Source organism: Emys orbicularis, chromosome 13, assembly GCF_028017835.1.
Source record: "Emys orbicularis isolate rEmyOrb1 chromosome 13, rEmyOrb1.hap1, whole genome shotgun sequence".
Lineage (NCBI taxonomy): Eukaryota > Metazoa > Chordata > Testudines > Emydidae > Emys > Emys orbicularis.
Window position 1 is genome coordinate 327,387 of NC_088695.1, and position 18,884 is coordinate 346,270.

An 18,884-nucleotide genomic window follows, 5' to 3' on the forward strand; every position below is an offset into this window, starting at 1 on the left:
GGGGGGCTGATCTCATGGGAGATACGGGGCTGGTCGGGCCCGTGGGGCTGATCTGGGGGTATTAGGGTTGCCAGGTGCCCAGGATTCGATTGGAATGCCCGGTTGAAAAGGGACCCTGGCGGCTCCGGTCAGCACCACCGACTGATCCGTGAAAGGTTCGGTCAGCGGCGCAGCAGGGCTAAGGCAGGCTCCCTGCCTGCCCTGGCTCCGCACAGCTCCCGGAAGCTGCGGCATGTCCCCCCTCCGGCTCCTATGCGTAGGGGTGGCCAGGGGGCTCCGCACGCTGCCCCCGCCCCAAGCACCGCCCCACAGGTCCCATTGACCGGGAACTGTGGCCAATGGGAGCTGCGGGGGCTGCGCCTGTGGACGGGGCAGCGTGCAGAGCCACCTGGCCATGCCTCCGCGTAGGAGCCGGAGGGGGGACATGCCGCTGCTTCCGGGAGCTGCTTGAGGTAAGCGCCGCCTGGGGCCTCCACCCCTGACCCCCTCCCCAGCACCCCAACCCCCTGCCCCAGCCCTGATCCCCCTCCCGCCCTCCAAACCCCTCAGTCCCAGCCCGGAGCACCCTCCTGCACCCCAAACCCCTTATACCTGGCCCCACCCCAGAACCCACACCCCCAGCCGGAGCCCTCAACCCCTCTCCCATCCCAACCCCCTGCTTCAGCCCAGAGCCCTGTCCCGCACCATGAACGCCTCATCCCTCGCCCCACCCCAGAACCCACACCCCCAGCCGGAGCCCTCACCCCCTCTCACACCCCAACCCCCTGAGCCGGCCCGGTGAAAATGAGCGAGTGAGTGAGGGTGGGAAGAATGGGTGACAGAGGGAGGGGGGATGGAGTGAGCGGTGTTCGGGGCCTCAGAGAAGGGGCAGGGGGCGGGGTAAGGGTGTTCGGTTTTGTGCGAGTAGAAAGTTGGCAAGCCAAGGGGGGATACAGGGCTGGGTGGGTCCGTGGGTCTGATCTAGGGGGGATACGGGACTGGTCGAACCCATGGGGCTGATCTGGGGGGGATATGGGGCTGGTTGGGCCTGTGGGGCTGATGTGGGGGGGATACGGGACTGGTCGAGCCCATGGGACTGTCTGGGGGGCATTATGGGGCTGGTTGGGCCTGTGGGGCTGATCTGGGGGGGATACGGGCCTGGTTGGGCCTGTGGGGCTGATGTGGGGGGGATACGGGACTGGTCGAGCCCATGGGACTGTCTAGGGGGCATTACGGGGCTGGTTGGGCCTGTGGGGCTGATCTGGGGGGGATACGGGGCTGCTGGTCCTTCGCTGACATTTTCAGGTGCAAAAGGAAAAAAACCTGAACCCCCCCGAGGAGACACTGCCAGGTTCATCTCAGCCCCCCACCCCCTACCTGCCCCTCAGACCCCACCCACCCACTGGGACCCCGCACTTACCCCCTAGGGAAACACTGCCAGCTTCATCTCGGGGCCCCAGACCTCCCACCTGCCCCTCATAACTGCTGTCCCCTCATAACTCTCCCCCATATGGGACCACCCGCCCTCGTATTCCCAGCATGCCCTGCTCCTTCTTGGGGCCACCCGCCCTCGTATTCCCAGCATGCCCTGCTCCTTCTCAGGGCAACCCGCCCTTGTATCCCAGCATGCCCTGCTCCTTCTCAGGGCAACCCGCCCTTGTATCCCAGCATGCCCTGCTCCTTCTTGGGGCCACCCGCCCTCGTATTCCCAGCATGCCCTGCTCCTTCTCAGGGCAACCCGCCCTTGTATCCCAGCATGCCCTGCTCCTTCTCGGGTCAACCTGCCCTCGTATTCCCAGCATGCCCTGCTCCTTCTCAGGGCAACCCGCCCTTGTATCCCAGCATGCCCTGCTCCTTCTCGGGGCAACCTGCCCTCGTATCCCAGCATGCCCTGCTCCTTCTCGGGACAATCCGCCCTCGTATTCCCAGCATGCCCTGCTCCTTCTCGGGACAATCCGCCCTCGTATTCCCAGCATGCCCTGCTCCTTCTCGGGGCGGGCTGCTCTGGCTCGTGGTGGGGTGGGGGGTGAACCCCAGAACTGGAGGTTTAAAGGCAGTTCTGCCCCCCCCCTCCACCACTGCATCCCTGCCCTGAGTGGGGGAGCTGAGAGTCAGGCCCAGGGAGGGGGAGCGGGGGGGGGGAAAGAATTGGGGCAGGGGGAGCAGACCCCCACACCCTGGTCCAGCCCCTGACCCTCCCCCCACTGTGGGTTTCTGTTATGATTGTTTTGTTCTCCTCCTTTTCCCACTTCCACCATCCCCCCCCCCCCCGGCGCCCAGTACTTTGATGAGGAGATGGAGTACTATGAGTACCCCGACTCTTACGGGAATAAAGAGGATGGGAACGCGCCCCTCCCCACGCCTTCGGGGGGCAAAGTGGAGCAGGTAACCGGGGGGGGGGCAGGCTCTGCTCCCCCCCACCAACGTCTGTCTGTCTGTCCCAGCTCCCGTTGTGTCATTGAGTCTCATCCGCTCATGCCAGTGTCGTCCGTCGGTCCATCCATCCATCCATCCATCCATCCATCCATCCATCCATCCATCACTGCTTCATTTCACCCCCTGAGCAGGAGCGCGGGCGGCACGGGTTGGGGGGGCAGGGAATGGGGATACTAGTGGGGGGCAAGCCATGCCCCTCACACATTGTAACCTGCTGGTGGGGTCTCCTGGTGGGGGGCAGAGGGGAGGAAATCCATACACATGGGGATCCCAAGGACAATGAGGGCTCTGGGGTGACCCCCGGAGATTTGGGGTGCTCTGTAAGTATCCAGGTCCCCGGGGCAGAGGGGGTCTGGGGTGACCCACGGATATTCGGGGTGCTCTGTATGTATGCAGGTCCCCATGGGCAGAGGGGGTCTGGGGTGACCCCTAGAGATTCAGGGTGCTCTGTATGTATCCAGGTCCCCGGGGCAGAGGGGGTCTGGAGTGACCCCTGGAGATTCAGGGTGCTCTGTATGTATGCAGGTCCCCATGGGCAGAGTGGGTCTGGGGTGACCCCTGGAGATCTGGGGAGCTCTGTATGTATCCAGGTCCCCAGGGCGGACGGGGTCTGGGGCAACCCCTGGATATTTGGGGTGCTCTGTATGTATGCAGGTCCCCATGGGCAGAGGGGGGTCTGGGGTGACCCCTGGAGATTCGGGGTGCTCTGTATGTATGCAGGTCCCCATGGGCAGAGGGGGTCTGGGGTGACCCCTGGAGATTCGGGGTGTTCTGTATGTATGTAGATCCCCATGGGCAGAGGGGGTCTTGGGTTACCCCTGGATATTTGGGGTGCTCTGTGTGTATGCAGGTCCCCAGGGGCAGAGGGGGTCTGAGGTGACCCCTGGAGATTTGGGGTGCTCTGTATGTATTCAGGTCTCCAGGGTGGAGAGGGTCCGGGGTGACCCCTGGAGATTCGGGGTGCTCTGATTGTAACAAGCTCCCAGGGACAGAGGGGGTTTGGGGTGACCCCGAGGGATGTGGGGTGCTCCGTACACCAGGGAGTCCTCGCAGCAGCCCCTGCACCCCTGCTCCCCGTGAACTCATGCCGTCTGTGTTGTGTTTTCTTTCTGTGCCCGGCTCCCGGTCTGTGTGTGTGTCGCTGCCATCTTCATTCTCACCCTCATCACCTCCATCCTCTTCCTCCTCGCCGTCGCGGCACCAGAAACCCGCCGGGCCGGGCCGCAAGGCGCCTGCCAAGCCGGCGCCCAAGCAGCAGAAACGGCAGCAGCTGATGAACACAGCCCCAGCCTATGGCAAAGCCCCCGGCGGCGGGAAATCCCCTGGCAACGCCAAGTCCCCTGGCAACGGCAAATCCCCCGGCAACGCCAAGTCCCCCGGCAACGCAAAGTCCCCTGGCAACGGCAAATCCCCTGGCAACGCCAAGATGGCAGCTGGGGGGAAACACCCAGCTGTGAAAAATGCCCTGGGCAAGGCCCAGACGGGGGGCAAGGCCTACGCTGGCGCCGGCGCACCCAGGAAACACGGCAACGGGTACCAGCAGGTAGAGCAAGAGCGAGGCATCCAGATCGGTGCTGGGCACCCCCCTGAGGGGCCAGCACGATCTGAGATCTATGGGGGGGAGCATGCTCCCCCCCACCCCATCCCCTCCCCCCCAATCTATGCGTCTCGCTCGTGTCTGTTTGTCTGTCTGTGATGGGGCCATTCGGGAAACGCCTTGGCAACATAAATAAACCAGCAGATGGAGAATGTGGGGAAGGCCCCAAATCCCATTCCCTGCCCCCCTGAGCCAGCCAGTCCCTGTCCTGGGGCCAGATTGGAGCCGGCGCCCCCTAGAGGGGAAAGGTCCTGTGTCCCATTCCTTGCCCCCCTGAGCCAGCCAGTCCCTGCCCTGGGGCCGGATGGGAGGGAGTGCCCCCTAGACGGGAAAGGCCCCATGTCCCACTTCCCTCACATTTTCTCTCTGTGTTTATTTATCTTGCACCTTCTTTCCCATGAATGGACACCCCAAGTCCCGCTTGAGTGACAAGGGGTAGTCGCTCCCTGGCAGGGGGCGCTGCAGGGGGGCGCGATTCCATCAGCGATCGGTTTGTCTCTATGTGTCCAGGAAAACGATCCGGGATGAATCCAGTTCCGCTGTCCCTGCCCCTTCCTCAGGGCAGGGGGGAGAACAAGAATAACCTACTAATACTTCTGTCCTCTTTCTCTCTCTCCTCTAATCCATCTATCCCTTTGCATATCTGTCAAACCATCCTCATGCATGTATCTCCATCCATCTCCATGCACTTCCGTTCGTCCACTGCATCCATCCATCCCTGTGCATATCTGCCTGTCTGTCCGTCTGTCTATCCATCCCTGTGCATGTTTATCCATCCATTGCATCCATCCGTCCATCTGTCCTCATGCATATCCATCCATCCATCCATTGCATCCACCCATCCCTGTGCATATCTGCCTGTCTGTCCATCTGTCTATCCATCCCTGTGCATGTTTATCCATCCATTGCATCCATCCGTCCATCTGTCCTCATGCATATCCATCCATCCATCCATTGCATCCACCCATCCCTGTGCATATCTGCCTGTCTGTCCATCTGTCTATCCATCCCTATGCATGTTTATCCATCCATTGCATCCATCCGTCCATCTGTCCTCATGCATATCCATCCATCCATCCATTGCATCCACCCATCCCTGTGCATATCTGCCTGTCTGTCCATCTGTCTATCCATCCCTATGCATGTTTATCCATCCATTGCATCCATCCGTCCATCTGTCCTCATGCATATCCATCCATCCATCCATTGCATCCACCCATCCCTGTGCATATCTGCCTGTCTGTCCATCTGTCTATCCATCCCTATGAATGTTTATCCATCCATCTATCCATCTGTCCTCATGCATATCCATCCATCCATCCATCTGCATATCCATCCATCCATCTTTCTTCCCCTGCCCCCCTGACTGCTGTTCCAACCCTGTTCCCCCCTGGCCCTGGCGACCGCTGAACCCCCCCCCCCCCCCCGCCCAGGATGTGGGGCTGTCCCCTACAGAGGAGCCCTGGGGGGCTGGCGAGTACCTGGATTATACCCTACCCCCTGACCAGGAGCCTGATGGTGACTACTGGGAGGAGACAATGGGGCTGGAGGTGACTCCCCCCTCCCCCTTGGAGCCCTGGGCTGAGGTAACCGCCCTGGGGTTGGACTGAGGGGTGGCTAAGGGGCTGGATGGGAAGGAGCAGGGGGCTGAGCTGGCTCCAGGGCGAGGTCTAGCTCCCCCCTAGTTCCCACAGCCCCACTATCTGTCTCAGTGGGGTGGGGCCTTAAAGCCTCCCCATGCAATTCAGGGCTGGTCCCCCGAGAGCTGCCTCTTTGCTGATCCCACGATGGAAGAGATGGAGATCCTGGGGGAGAGGCTCCAGGGGGCAGAGATAGGGGTCTGTGGGGAAAGGACTGAGGATTTGGGACTGGGGGTCAGGACTCCTGGGTTCTATTTCCATCTCTGGGCGGAGAATGGGGTCTAATGGGTTAGAGCCGGGAGAGAGGGGGCTGGGAGTCAAGGAGTTCGGGGGGATCCAGTTTCGGCACATCTCCTTGAGCCTGTCTCCCAGTAGGCGCCGTGCTGTGCATTAATGCATTGCTGGGTTTCTTCTCATTTTCCCCTTCTCCCCCATCCCGTGGGGCAGGAGGCTCCCAGCCCGCCCCCTGCCGCTCCGGGTGAGGACGAGGTGCTTGTGGAGGAGTACGTGACGGGGGAGGACACAGCTGTGACGGGGCAGGAGTACGAGTATGTCTATAAGGACTTTCCCGAGGGAGCCGAGCCATCAGAGCTGGGGCCCGTGCTCTCCGCAGAGACCCCCCAGAATGGAGGCGTAAGTGGGGCACGGGGGATGTGTCCTCGGGCCCTTCCTCCTGCTGGCCTCTCATGGATGGTCTTTCGGCGGTCGCTTCCTGTTTGTTGTGGTGTCACTTCCTGTTTGTGGTCTTTTGTTGGCGGCATTTCCTATTGTGGTGTCACTTCCTGTTTGTGGTCCTGTGTTGGTGTCTCATGGTGTCACTTCCTGTTTGTTGAGATGTCACTTCCCATTCATGGCTCTGTGTTGTTATTGTTGTGGTGTCACTTCCTGTTTGTGGCCATTTGTTGGTATGTCCTGGCATCACTTCCTATTTGCCGTGATATCGCTTTCTGATGTGTTAATTCCTTTTGTTGATGTGTCACTTCCTGCTTTTCATGGTGCCATTGCTGTTTGCCATGTTGTCACTTCCTGTGTGGTGTCACTTCCTTGTTTGTGGCATCCCTGCCTCCTTGTCAGCATTTACTGTTGTGTCATGGTCATTTCCTGCTTGGCATCGTAGGGGTCATGGCTGTCCAGTGTGGCATCACTTCCTGTTCGCTGCCTTCACTTCCTGTCCAGTGTGGTGGTCGCTTCCTGTCTTTGGCAGTCCTTCCCTGCACCTCACTGACCATTGTGTCACTTTCCCTCCGCCATTCCATTTCCTGTGATGCGCTTCCTCTCTTGTGAGGTCACTTCTTGCTCGGAGTGACATCAGCACCCTTTCCCCCACCTCGTATGTTCAGAGATGTGCCTGTCATGCCCCGATGGCATTGCACCGGATGTTGTAACCATGACATCCTCTGCCTTGGCAATGCCCCTAACCCGCCAGGGCATCCCCACTCTGTGATGTCATCTTACGTCCTGTGATGTCATCCCCATGTACAGCCATCTCTGTTATTCACCCACCTCCCCGAGTATTGTCAGCGCTGGTGTCAATTACCGATTTGGGGGGATAACCCCCAAAAGGGGTGCGGTAATTCCCCTCCCCCCACGCTGCCATCTCAATGGGGCTGGGGATTTAGGGCCAGGGGCATCTCCAGATGTGGGCCTTTAAATGTCTCCTCCCCATGACCCCCTCCCCTGGGGTGTGTTTCACCTGGTGATATAACCTGTCCTCCGTTTCCGTTCAGAGCCGCTGTGGGTCGCGATGCATTGATTAGCTCAGAGCTAACAGAGCATCCTAACTCAACAGGCCCAGAGGCTCCAAGGGGGCTGTTAGGGGTGAGGATGAGCTCCAATGAGAAACGGCAGCCGTGTCTGCCTAGGTCCCAGGAGGGTAACTGAAGGGTTGGGACAAAATCCTGGGGCCTTACACAGAACCTGCCCCAGGTTTACTCTAGCTTTACTCAGACTTTACTCCACATTTACACAGACTCTGCTCCACGGAAATGCAGACCTTACTCCAGTTTCACTCAGACTTTACTCCACATTTACATAGACCCTGATTTGCATTTTCTTCACCTTTACTCCACTTTTATTCAGACCCTGCTCCATTTAAATGCAGATTTTTGCTCCATGTGTACTCCATTTTTACTCAGACTTTACTCCACATTTACACAGATCCTGCTCCGTTTTCAGAGCTTTCTCCAGTTTTACTCAACTTTTACTCCTATTTTACTCCGAATTTAGTGAGATGAGCTCCACTTTTATTTGCACCTCGCTTGGACCCTGCTCCATTTTCACTGAGCCCTTGCACCAGTTTTGACTCAGACTTTACTCCACTTTTCCTCAGACCATGGGGGATAGGGAGCCTCCGTTAACAGAGCCCGGGGTGGTGCAGCTGAGTGGTGCTGGACGAGCCCTGCCTCCCGGTGTGGGAGCTGGGATTTGCAGGGCTGGGAGGGTGCCAGAGTGGGGCCTCGGGTGCGTTATATTGACCGGGCCCCTCTTTGCGGTTATATGTGTGTTACCCCCAGGCTGTGCGCGGAGTCAGAGGCTACAAAGGAGAGAAGGGAGAGCCGGCCGTCATGGAACCGGTAGGTCCCTGCGTCGACGGGTTGGGGGAGACCAATTGCTCCCACCAGCCCCTCCATTGTTCGTGCCTGGACGTTGCCCATCTCTGCATAGTCCAGGCCCTGGGGTGCCCCACCCCGTGCAGCCCCCCAATGCAGGATATCCCGCTGTACATGGGACAGAGCCCCCCCAGCGCCTCCTGTCCTGTCTCAGCCCCTGCCCTAGTCAGGGATCAGCGCGCCCTGCATGCCCCATCACAGGTCACCTGGGCCTGGAGCCCCCCCGGGGTGTGTGTGTGCGATGGACGTAGTGATCTGTAGTGTGATGATAGGCACAGACGAGTGTATGGATGCAGGGGGGCAGGGTGCGCATGGCAGGATGGGACATGTGTGCGTGTCTGCACACACCTGTGTGAACAAGGATATATGTATTGTCACACCTTAAGTGTGAAAAATCATGTGTGTGCACATATGTTGCATGTGCCGCTGAGTGTGTGCATGAGTTTGCACAGGCCCCTGCATGCAGATTCACATTTACATCTGTCTGTCAGTGCTTGCACCTGTTCCTGTGCACAATTGTGTATGCGTGTGCAAATGTGTATTTGCGAGTGCCTGTGTGTGCACATCTAGTTTGCATGTAGGTGTTAGTTCCCATGCGTGTGCATCTGTTACGCACCATGGCGTGTGTGTGTGTGTGTATTTGCACACCCTGGTGCATGCATGCCACCGTATTTGCATGTTTGGGTTAGTATATGTCTGTGTGCGTGGGAGGGTGCACAGTCGTGTGTGCACAGTCCATGGCCCTCTCTCCTGAAGGGGGGAGTGGGCGAGGGGTGTGGATGAGCCAGGAGATCCTCCCCCTTTTCAAACTCACCTGGGCAGTCCCCAGTCTCTCTAGGGCACCTCATGGCCGGGGCCGTGTCTGCCCAAGGCCTCCTCAGCTGGGGGCTCTATTCCCCCCCCCCCGGCCCGCTGTGCCCTCGGCCCACCTGGGCCTGTTGCTGGCGTAACCCTGTTCTCTGCCTCTTGTTCTGCAGGGAATGCTGGTGGAGGGCCCCCCCGGCCCTGAGGGACCTGCGGTAAGAGCCTGTCTGTGTCTCTGTCTGTCTGTCTGTCCGGGGAGTTCTGGGGCTGGGGGCAGATCCCCCTGCTGGTGCATTAACCTCACTGTGTGTCTCTCATGTGTTTCCTCAGGGCATATCGGGGCCGCCGGGCACACAGGGCCCCCCGGGACCCACAGGAGATCCTGGCGAGAGGGTGAGTGCGAGCTGGAACCTGGCCCCATGGCAGGGGTTGTGGGTCCAGCATCAGCTCTGGGGGAGACCGCGGCCCCCCTTCCAAGGGAGGAGTGAGTGGGTGTTTGCACGGGGAGGCGCGAGTGTGCGCTGGGGTGGGATGTCATTGTGCCCCCTTGGCTGGGGAAGGCGCTGTGCGTGTGAGTGCCTGGGAGTGTGCATGCGTTAGCGTGTGTGATTGTGCACGTGTGTGCATACGCAGCGCCGATGGCCTGGGGTGTTTGGGGATAGACCAGAGATCCTGGCAAGGGTCAGTGTGTGTCAGGGTGCTGGGAGAATATGAGACTGGCACTGTGTGGGGGGAAGATCGGCGCATCGCTGGGGGAGCTGTGGGTGCTGAGAAGGGCAGGGGCAGCAGCAGCACTGTCTGAGGGGACGATCGGAACCCCCCCCCCAATGCAATAACCTCCCGCTCTGCCTCTCTCTCCAACAGGGTCCTCCTGGCCGTTCAGGTCTCCCTGGCTCGGATGGGACGCCTGGACCTCCTGGCACGTCTCTCATGCTCCCTGTGAGTAAGGAGGTGTTTGATGGATAATGATGGGGCTGCTGCAGTCTGGAATGGAATGGGCTAACATAGGCTGATTAGGGTCTAGAACAGCAGGGGAAGGTGCTGATAGGGTAACCTAGAACTGGGGTGGCTCTGTGGGATCTAGAATAAAACTAGAAGAAATACTTGTGGGAGCTGGACCAAGGAAGTGTATGGAAGGTGGGGGCTCTCAGGTCTAGAATAAAACCAGGGGAATTAATTGTGTGATCTAGAACCAGAAAGGATAATGTGGGTTTGTGGGTCTTGAATAAATCAGGGAAGACTCTCATTGTGTTACCTAGAACTAGGGACAATATGATGTGTCTGTGGAAGTCTAGGGCAGGCATGGGGATTCAGCTAGCAGTATCCAGAACTAGTAGGTGATACAATGGGTCTGTGGGGCTCAAGAACTCAGATACCTAATTCCGTAGACTATACAGTGGGCCTGCAGGGTCTAGAGTAAAACAAGAGGAACTCTGATAGTATGGCCTAGAACCAGAGAGGAGAGATGGACCTGTAGGGATCTAAAAGGGACGAGAGAACAGAGATGGTGTTACCTAGAACTGGGGAGGATACAGTGGGTCAGCTGGAGTCTAAAACAAAAAGGGGAACTCTAGTACTGTGATCTAGAACTGAAGATTGTAGAGTGGATCTGTGAGGATCTAAGATATGGGAGAGAGGAGGCTGACTCTCTTAGCTAGTCCTGGTTAGTATGTAGTGGGGCTATTTGAATGTAGAACCCAGAGAGTAACTCCTAAAACAGAGGTATGTCAGAGTATAAATCTGTAACAGATGAGATGGATTCTACAAATATTACCTAAAACCAGAGAAGATGTCTAGGTCTAGATCAGAAGAAAAACCTGTGATCTAGAACTGGAGATTGCACAGTGGATGGGCCTGCGTGGAATCTAGAACAGGACAGGAGGACTCTGGTGCTGTTCTCTAGAAATGTAGATAATATAATAGGGATATGGGAATTTAGGATAGAAGGGAGAGCTCTCGTAGCGTGATCTAGAACTGGAGAGTACAGTGAGTTGAGAACCGAAAGGCTAGTGCTAATAGCATTATCTAGAACCAAAGATGATGCAGGGAGTCTATGGGAGTCTAGAACAGAAGGGTGAACCCTGATAGCATTACCTGAAACTAGCAAGGATATACAGTGAGCTTATGTGAGTATGGAACAGAAATGGGCACTCTAGTAGTATTACCTAGAACCATAGAGCATGCAGTGGATATGTGTGAGTCTAGACGAGAAGGGGGAATACCAAGAATGCAGCCCGGAATTGGATAGGTTGCAGTAAATCTCTGGGAGTCTAGAACAGGCCAGGGGAACTCTGGCAATGTGATCTGCCCCCCTCCGCCCATTGTGAAGTGTGAAGGACAGAGCAGGCCTTGGGATCTGGAGCTCTAGGAAGGGCTCCGGGCATGTCTCCCAGGAGCCCAGTTCTGGGATGGCGGTGTGAGTTCTGGGATGGCGGCAGTGTGATTTTCACAGCTGAAGGTTTGTCGTTCGTCCCCCAGTTCCGGTTTGGGAGCAGCGGTGGAGACAAGGGGCCTGCGGTGTCAGCACAAGAGGCACAAGCGCAGGCCATCTTACAGCAAGCCCGGGTAAGTCCAGATGGAGACAGGGCAGGGAGAGTTGGGCTGGTTCGGGGGTCCAAGGAGCCTGGAAAAGATCCTGCCTTATTTTCTTCCCTGGAGCCCTGATAAATTTGGTAATCGAGAACCCAGATACCAATGGGTTGTCACCTTTCTAGAGCCTCAGTGGGATCACAATTTATTACCTTTCTAGAACCATGTTAAGGGTCACTCTTTTATTGTTCTTTAAGATTCCATACCAAATAGTGGTCAGTGCCCTTCCAGAGCTTCCCCAAGGTCACAATTTACTGCCACTCTAGAACGGCAGGATAATGGTTTGTCACCTTTCTAGAATCTCAGCAGATCCCCGTTTCTTATCCTTCTAGGTTCATTTATAACCTTATGGTTAAGTAGCTCTTCAACAACATCTCAGTGTACTACCCTTCTAGAACCAGGACGAGATTACAATCGACTGCTCTCCTGGAACCATGGGGGTTACAATCTATGCCCACCTAGAACCCTTACAAGTGTAACAAAACATTTTACTGCATTTCTAGAACCCCAAGACTATCATGGATCATTGCCTTAAGACTGTGATTTGATTTATCTTCCCTTCAAACCTCAAACCTTATTAACCCTCCCGAGTGCGGAGCAAATCACAGTTTCCCCTGTTCTAGAACTCCAATGAGGCCCCAACTTGTCACCCCTCTAGAACCCTAATTCTAGGACCATGCTTGTCCCCTTCTAGAACCCTGCTGACATCACAATGTGCTTTTTCCTAAAACCCCAGTAAGTCTGTAGCTTCATTTCTAGAACACCTAGTGTCGCTGTTTTCCCTCCAGTCTATCGATGCTGATAAATTCATGTTTTATTCCCCTCTTAGATCCCCAACTGGGACCCCGTTCTTACCCCCCAAGCCCCAGTAATTTTCTGGATCACCATGTTTCCTGTTCAGCCCTGTTCTGGTCCCAGCCCTTATTCCCTGCTTTGTTCTGTGTTTGGCTGGGATCCTGGCTTGCTGCAGTCTAATTCTCCTTCTCCTCTCTCCCCCCCAGATGGCCCTGCGTGGCCCCCCAGGACCCATGGGATACACCGGCCGGCCTGGGCCCCTGGTAGGTACCTGCTCTGGGCCGGGGTTGGGAGGAGGCATCGCTTGATGGCTGGTGCTTTGGGGATGTGGGAGTGGGTGTCAGGGCTTAGGGGGACGTGTCGGCTTGTCCCTGGGGTGGGACACGGAGTGCTGGAGTCACTAGGGCTTCATGTCCTTGTGTCTGCCATGCTCTGGGCGTGTGGGGCTGGTGTCACTGGAATGTCACGTCCCCAGGTTCTGTGGGTCCCAGTGCCCTGGGGTGTGGGGCAGGGGGTGGGGCGGGGGGCTGGTGTCACTGGAATGTCATGTCCCCAGGTTCTGTGGGTCCCAGCACCCTGGGGTGTGGGGCAGGGGGTAGGGCAGGGGGCTGGTGTCACTGGAATTTCACGTCCCCGGGTTCTGTGGGTCCCAGCACCCTGGGGAGATTGTGGGGAGGGTTGTGGCCCTGAGCCCATGTGCTGCCCCCATGTAACCCCCTCTGCTCTGCTGTCTCATTCCAGGGGCAGCCAGGGGGCTCCGGGCTGAAGGGGGAAGCCGGAGACTTCGGACCCCAGGTAACAGGCTTGGCCTTGGCAGGAGATCGGGGGGTTGGAGCCCAGCACGACCCCGACTCTGACCCCTGGCTCCTGCCCTGACCTCTTACTCCAACCCATGGACATGACCCCTGTCACTGACCTCTGACCCCTTCACTCTAACCTCAGGAACCTGACCCCAGTCGCTGACCTCTGACCCCTTCACCCTGACCTCTCTCTCCAGCCCTTGACCCTGGTCTCTGAACCTCGCTCCCAATCATTAAACCCCTGACCAGCGTGAATGACCCGTGACCCCCACCTCTGTTCTGTGACCCTAACTCACGATTAGTGGCCCCTGACCGTGATGTCTAACCCTTGACGCTGGCAAGTGACCTCTGACCCCTGGTTCGATACTGGATTTTTTCTGGGCTGTTTGGATCACAGGCTCCTGTGACTTATAACCCTGACCCAGAGCCGGGGTCGCTGCCGCCCGCCCCTCTGTTTGCCCTTTGCTACCGCTCTCTGCCACCCCACCCCTCATTAACCCCTCAGACACTGGGAAAACCCCCCCGTCTGACCCCATGAGCCCCGTCCCACCCTGGACCCTAACCCTGATCTGACCCCCCAGAATCCCCATTAGCCCCTCGGACCCTGGAGAGCTCCCACCCCCATTTCTCCCTCTTCTCTTCCCCCCATGCTGCTTGTGGGGGAAGCTCTGCTCACCCTTTCCCTCCCTCTCTCTCTGTAGGGACCCCGCGGGCCGCAGGGCCTGTCTGGCCCCCCGGGGAAGCCTGGAAGGAGGGTAAGTGTGTGGATCCTGACGGGGATACCCCAGGGTGGGGGCAGTTCTGTGCCCGGAGAGCCTCCTCTCACCCCATCTCTGTGTCTCTCTGGCAGGGTCGTGCTGGAGCCGATGGTGCTCGGGGGATGCCTGGGGAGCATGGCATTAAGGTAACAGGTCATGGCTTCTGTGGACAAGGCACTGGGTGTGAGCTGGCCTCCTTGGGCTGGTGATCCACTAGGTCCCAGCACTGTAGATCCACGGATGATCCAGTAGGTCACTGCTCTGGTGACCCACTGGACTGTAGCAGTGTTGATCCAGTAGGTTGCGTTGCTGGTAATCCACTAGGTCACTGCCCCTGCGAATCCACCAATAGTCCATGAGGTGAAGGCATTGAAGATCACTAGATCACCTGAGCTGGTTATCCACTGAGTGTGCATGAATCCAAGGGTAATCCACTCTTCTAATAACTCACTCATTCAGCATGACGATCCATTAGCGATCTAGTCATTTGCTGTGTGAGTGATCCTCTCAGTGCGTGCACGAATCTCCTGGTGACGCACTGTCCTGGTAACCCACCCACGCAGCGTGGTGATCCTCGTGCACCAGTGATCCACTCTAGCACGTTGGAGACCCACTAACTCAACCAGCGACCCTCCCGTTCTGTGTGGGAACATCACTGCTTCAGAACAGGGATTCCCGGGGGCCCGCGCGAGACAGGCCCACCCTCGTTTTCAGTGTGGATTTGCAGCCCACCTCCTGGGGATGGGATGCCCTGGCTGGGAGGGGGTCCTGCGGGGGCGTCCCCCCAGCTGGGGCGTGCTGGCTCAGGGAGCTGTTCTGTGCTTCTCTCCGCAGGGTGACCGAGGCTTTGATGGGTTGCCGGGGCTGCCGGGGGACAAGGGGTACAGGGTGAGTTGCGTTGGCCGGGCGCCTCGCAGTGTGGAGGTGGGGGGACAGTCCTGGTGCACTGTTGGGATCTCCCTGAGAGATGGGGCCGCCCTGCGGTCAGTTCTGGCCAGCCCATGTGTGCGCTACACAATTGTGCACCCCCCTCTGAGTATTGATACACACACAGACACACAACTGTACACCACACAGCCAGAGCCGCTGCCCCCCCTTTGCAGTCACACGCCGCCCTATCAGCACACACAAGTGTACCTACGCACACAGATATACACAGTCTAGTTCCAGGGCTTGTTTCAGGGCAGACCGACGTCCGGAGCGACACTGGGGCAGCCGAGCCCTTCTGGCCTCAGAATCTACTCACAGTCTTACGCACCCTGCGCAACGCACACAGCCACAGCCACGCGGAACACTACACATGCACCACCATGCACATCCCCACAACCGTGTCACCACAACACAGCGCACCGCGCAGTACACACACATCCTCCCACTTGTGCAGCCAGGTGTGTGCAATCACACAGTCACATAGACACAACCACGCACACGCTAACGCTCTCCTAACTATCTGTGCACACACTCAGATACGCAACAATACACACAAAGCCACTGCATTCACACACAGCCCCACACACGCGCAGTCACACAAACGCAGTACACACAGCACACCTGCAATTGTGCACATGCACACAACAACACAGCTGCACACAGTTCACAGCACAACACATACACATCTGGCACATTTGCGATGCACCCCCCGCCCTGCAATTACATACTCAATCACACTCACCCCCACGGCACATGCAGCCGTGCCCCCATCACACACAGCCACCCCTAAAGCCCTGCGCATCCCACGTACACAGCCCCCATGGCTCCCCACCCAGCTGATCCAAGGCTTTGTCCCCGCAGGGTGAGACGGGATCCCAGGGCATCCCAGGCCCCCCTGGTGAGGACGGGCAGCGGGTGAGTAACTGCTCACTGGGGGGTGGGAGGGAGACTGAGGGGAGCTGGGGTGGCTCCCTGGGGAGGGAGCTGTGGGAGAGCTGAGGGGAACAGGGAGAGGGGGTATGGGGAGATGGAGGGGGCTGGAGGTGGGGGGAGCAGAGGGAGCTGGAAACGGGGAGCAGGGATGGCTGGGGGGAGCTGAGCTTGCTCCCCCTCCCTGTTCTCTGCCTCACCCCCTTTTTCTCTTCCCCCAGGGAGACGATGGAGAGGTCGGCCCCAGAGGGCTCCCTGGAGAACCGGTACGTCCCCTCCCTGCCAGTCTGCCAGTGTGAGAGGGGGCAGCTCCCCAGGGTGGTGCAGAGGGATAATCGGGGCCCCATTTACCCTGCCCCCCCCCTGGGATTTACTCCCCCTCCACTCCATGGAATTGGGCCCCACGATCCTCACTTTTCTGGCCCTGCCTGAGTCTGCAGAGGGCCTGAAACCACTGCTCTGAGGGCAGGCAACTGCCCCAGCTGAGCCTTGATTCTCAACCCCTTGGCGCTCAGCTCTGTGTTGTTAACCCAGGGGTGGGCAAACTTTCTGGCCCGAGAGCCACATCTGGGTATGGAAATTGTATGGCGGGCCATGAATGCTCACGAAATTGGGGCTTGAGGTGTGGGAGGGGGTGAGGGCTCCGGCTGGCGGTGTGGGCTCTGGGGTGGAGCCAGAAATGAGGAGTTCAGGGTGTAGGAGGGTCCTCCAGGCTGGGGCAGGGGGTTGGGGTGCAGGAGGGGGTGAGGGCTCTGGTTGGGGGTGCAGACTCTGGGGTGGGGCTGGGGATGAGGGGTTTGGGGTGCAGGAGGGGGCTCCAGGCTGGGACCGAGGGGTTCGGAGGGCAGGAGGGGGATCAGGGGTGGGGTGCAGCGGGAGGCTCAGGGATGCAGGCTCCGGGCGGCACTTACCTCAAGCAGCTCCCAGAAGCAGCGGCATGTCTCCCCTCCAGTTCCTACATGGAGGCGCGGCACAGGCCATGCGGCTCTGCGTGCTGCCCCGTCCGCAGGTGCTGCTCCCACAACTCCCATTGGCTGCGGTTCCCGGCCAATGGGAGCTGCAGAGCTGATGTTTGGGGCGGGGGCAGTATGAGGAACCCCCTGGCTGCCCCTACATGTAGGAGTCGGAGGGGGGCCGTGCCGCTGCGTCCAGGAGCCACGCAGAGCCACGGCACACGTGGAGTGGGGCAAGCCTCCGACCCCGCTCCCCAACGGGAGCTTGAAGACTGGATTAAAAGGTCTGATGGGTCGGACGTGGCCCGCGGGTCATATTTTGCCCACCCCTGTGTTAACCCCTCTCCATAAAATCACCATTAACCATTGAACCTACTGATGGCAAAATCAAAGCCCAACGTTAACTGCTTCACTCCCCTCACTTCAGCAGAAACAAGCCAGTTAATGGGTTACCCCCAAACCTCCATCTGCTCCCAGCTGTGTCCAAACTGCCCCCTCTTCTGTGCCCCCGGCACCCCTGGTATTGCCAGGACTGGACTCCTTGGTGCCCCAGGAGCTGGCAGTGTGGAGGGGACGAATTTGAAATTGGCAGGATTTAGCCAAGGGTTGGCACGGCGTGGAAGGGACCCAGATTGGGGCCCTAGACTCCATTTGAAAATCCCAGCCTGGGTCCCTGAAGATGCCGTTAGGGGTAGGCCAAAAACTGGAGGTGCTAGTGCCCTGCTGCTGGGGAGACGTGGGATGGGAATGCAGCCAGCTCTGGAGAGGGGAGCGCCGACTAGTGCAGGGAACACTCTGACCTATTGGTTTGGAAAATGGGTCCCAGGCAGGGGATTGGGGCTGGCACTATGATTGGGCTAGGTGTTGGGATTGGGGCTGCCATTAGCGTTAGGGTTGAGATTGGCTTTGGAATTGGTGCTAGGGTTGGGGTTAGGGTTGGGGTTAGGTTTAGTGTGGGAGTTGACATTGGGGTGGGGTGGAGTTGGCATTGGGATTGCAGTTGGTATTAGGGATGGTTGGGACTGGAGTTGGTGTTAGAGTTGGCGTTGACGTTGGAGTTGGTGTTAGGGATAGTGTTGGTGATAGGGTTGGCACTGGGATTGGTGGTAGGATTGTTGTTGGTGTTAGAGTTGGGATTGGAGCTGGAGTTGGGATTAGGGTTGACGCTGGGATTGGAATAGGAGTTGGTGTTAGGGCAGGCGTTGGGGTTCGGAGTTGACGGAGTAGGCTTTGGCATTGGTGTTAGGATTGTGGTTGGAGTTAGGGTTGGGGTGGGTGTTGGAGTTGGTATTAGGGTTGGAGTTGGGATTGGAGTAGGCGTTGGCGTTAGGGTTGGCGTTGGGGTTCAGAGTTGGCGTCGGAGTTGGCATTAGGATTGTGGTTGTTGTTAGGATTGGGGTGGACGTTGGAGTTGGTATTAGGGTTGGCGTTGGGATTGGAGTAGGCGTTGGTGTTAGGGCAGGTGTTGGGGTTTGGTTGGGTTTGTTTTCTCTTTTCTCCTGTCCCTTCCCCCCTCTGTTACATTTACAGATTTGACATTGTTTGGAGAAGCTACAGTTGGGGGTGGGGGGAGGATGAGAACCCCCCAAAATCCTTTCTCCTGGTGCATTTGGTAGTAAAACCCAGGACAAATGCAAGCGTCTGGACTCTCTGAAACCCTGGGTTTATCGGCAGCCCGAGCGGAGCGAACGTTCCCACGTGGTGCCCGATTCCCCATCGCCCGGAACTCTTCCCCGAGAGCAGTTCCCTTTTGGACGAGCCCCCGGAAGCTGTTTGGGGGTTAGCCCGGTGCTACCCACTGTGGACCCCCGAGAAGGGCTGTCTCACTGAAAGGGGCACCCCCCACGGACCGCACGGGGCCAAGAGTGGGCACGATCTGTGAGTCCGTGACACCCACGGGGTGGACGGATGAGCTGTCTGGGGCCAGGCCTTGGGGACAGAGCGACACCAGCTGGGGATCTGGCCTGTGGGGTCCCCCTGTGCCTGCCCCTGGCAGACTCCACAAGGGCCCAGCGTCTCCTAATACGGGTGCCAGCGGAGTCTCCTTGCACTGAAACGGAGGGG

The 18,884-nt window shown here is 58.2% G+C and overlaps 1 protein-coding gene across 1 annotated transcript in view; it reads left to right on the top strand.

Annotated features, from left to right (window-relative positions):
• COL11A2 (collagen type XI alpha 2 chain) overlaps window positions 1-18,884 on the top strand; it is a 68,625-nt gene that overhangs the window by 15,891 nt on the left and 33,850 nt on the right. The window contains exons 6-21 of the mRNA XM_065415911.1: window positions 2,260-2,364; window positions 3,620-3,958; window positions 5,446-5,598; window positions 6,100-6,285; window positions 8,166-8,225; window positions 9,239-9,280; window positions 9,396-9,458; window positions 9,930-10,004; window positions 11,544-11,630; window positions 12,656-12,712; window positions 13,191-13,244; window positions 13,951-14,004; window positions 14,100-14,153; window positions 14,842-14,895; window positions 15,799-15,852; window positions 16,089-16,133. Of these exons, the coding sequence (XP_065271983.1) occupies window positions 2,260-2,364; window positions 3,620-3,958; window positions 5,446-5,598; window positions 6,100-6,285; window positions 8,166-8,225; window positions 9,239-9,280; window positions 9,396-9,458; window positions 9,930-10,004; window positions 11,544-11,630; window positions 12,656-12,712; window positions 13,191-13,244; window positions 13,951-14,004; window positions 14,100-14,153; window positions 14,842-14,895; window positions 15,799-15,852; window positions 16,089-16,133 (1,482 nt within the window). The remainder of the gene's footprint in view (window positions 1-2,259; window positions 2,365-3,619; window positions 3,959-5,445; window positions 5,599-6,099; window positions 6,286-8,165; window positions 8,226-9,238; window positions 9,281-9,395; window positions 9,459-9,929; window positions 10,005-11,543; window positions 11,631-12,655; window positions 12,713-13,190; window positions 13,245-13,950; window positions 14,005-14,099; window positions 14,154-14,841; window positions 14,896-15,798; window positions 15,853-16,088; window positions 16,134-18,884) is intronic.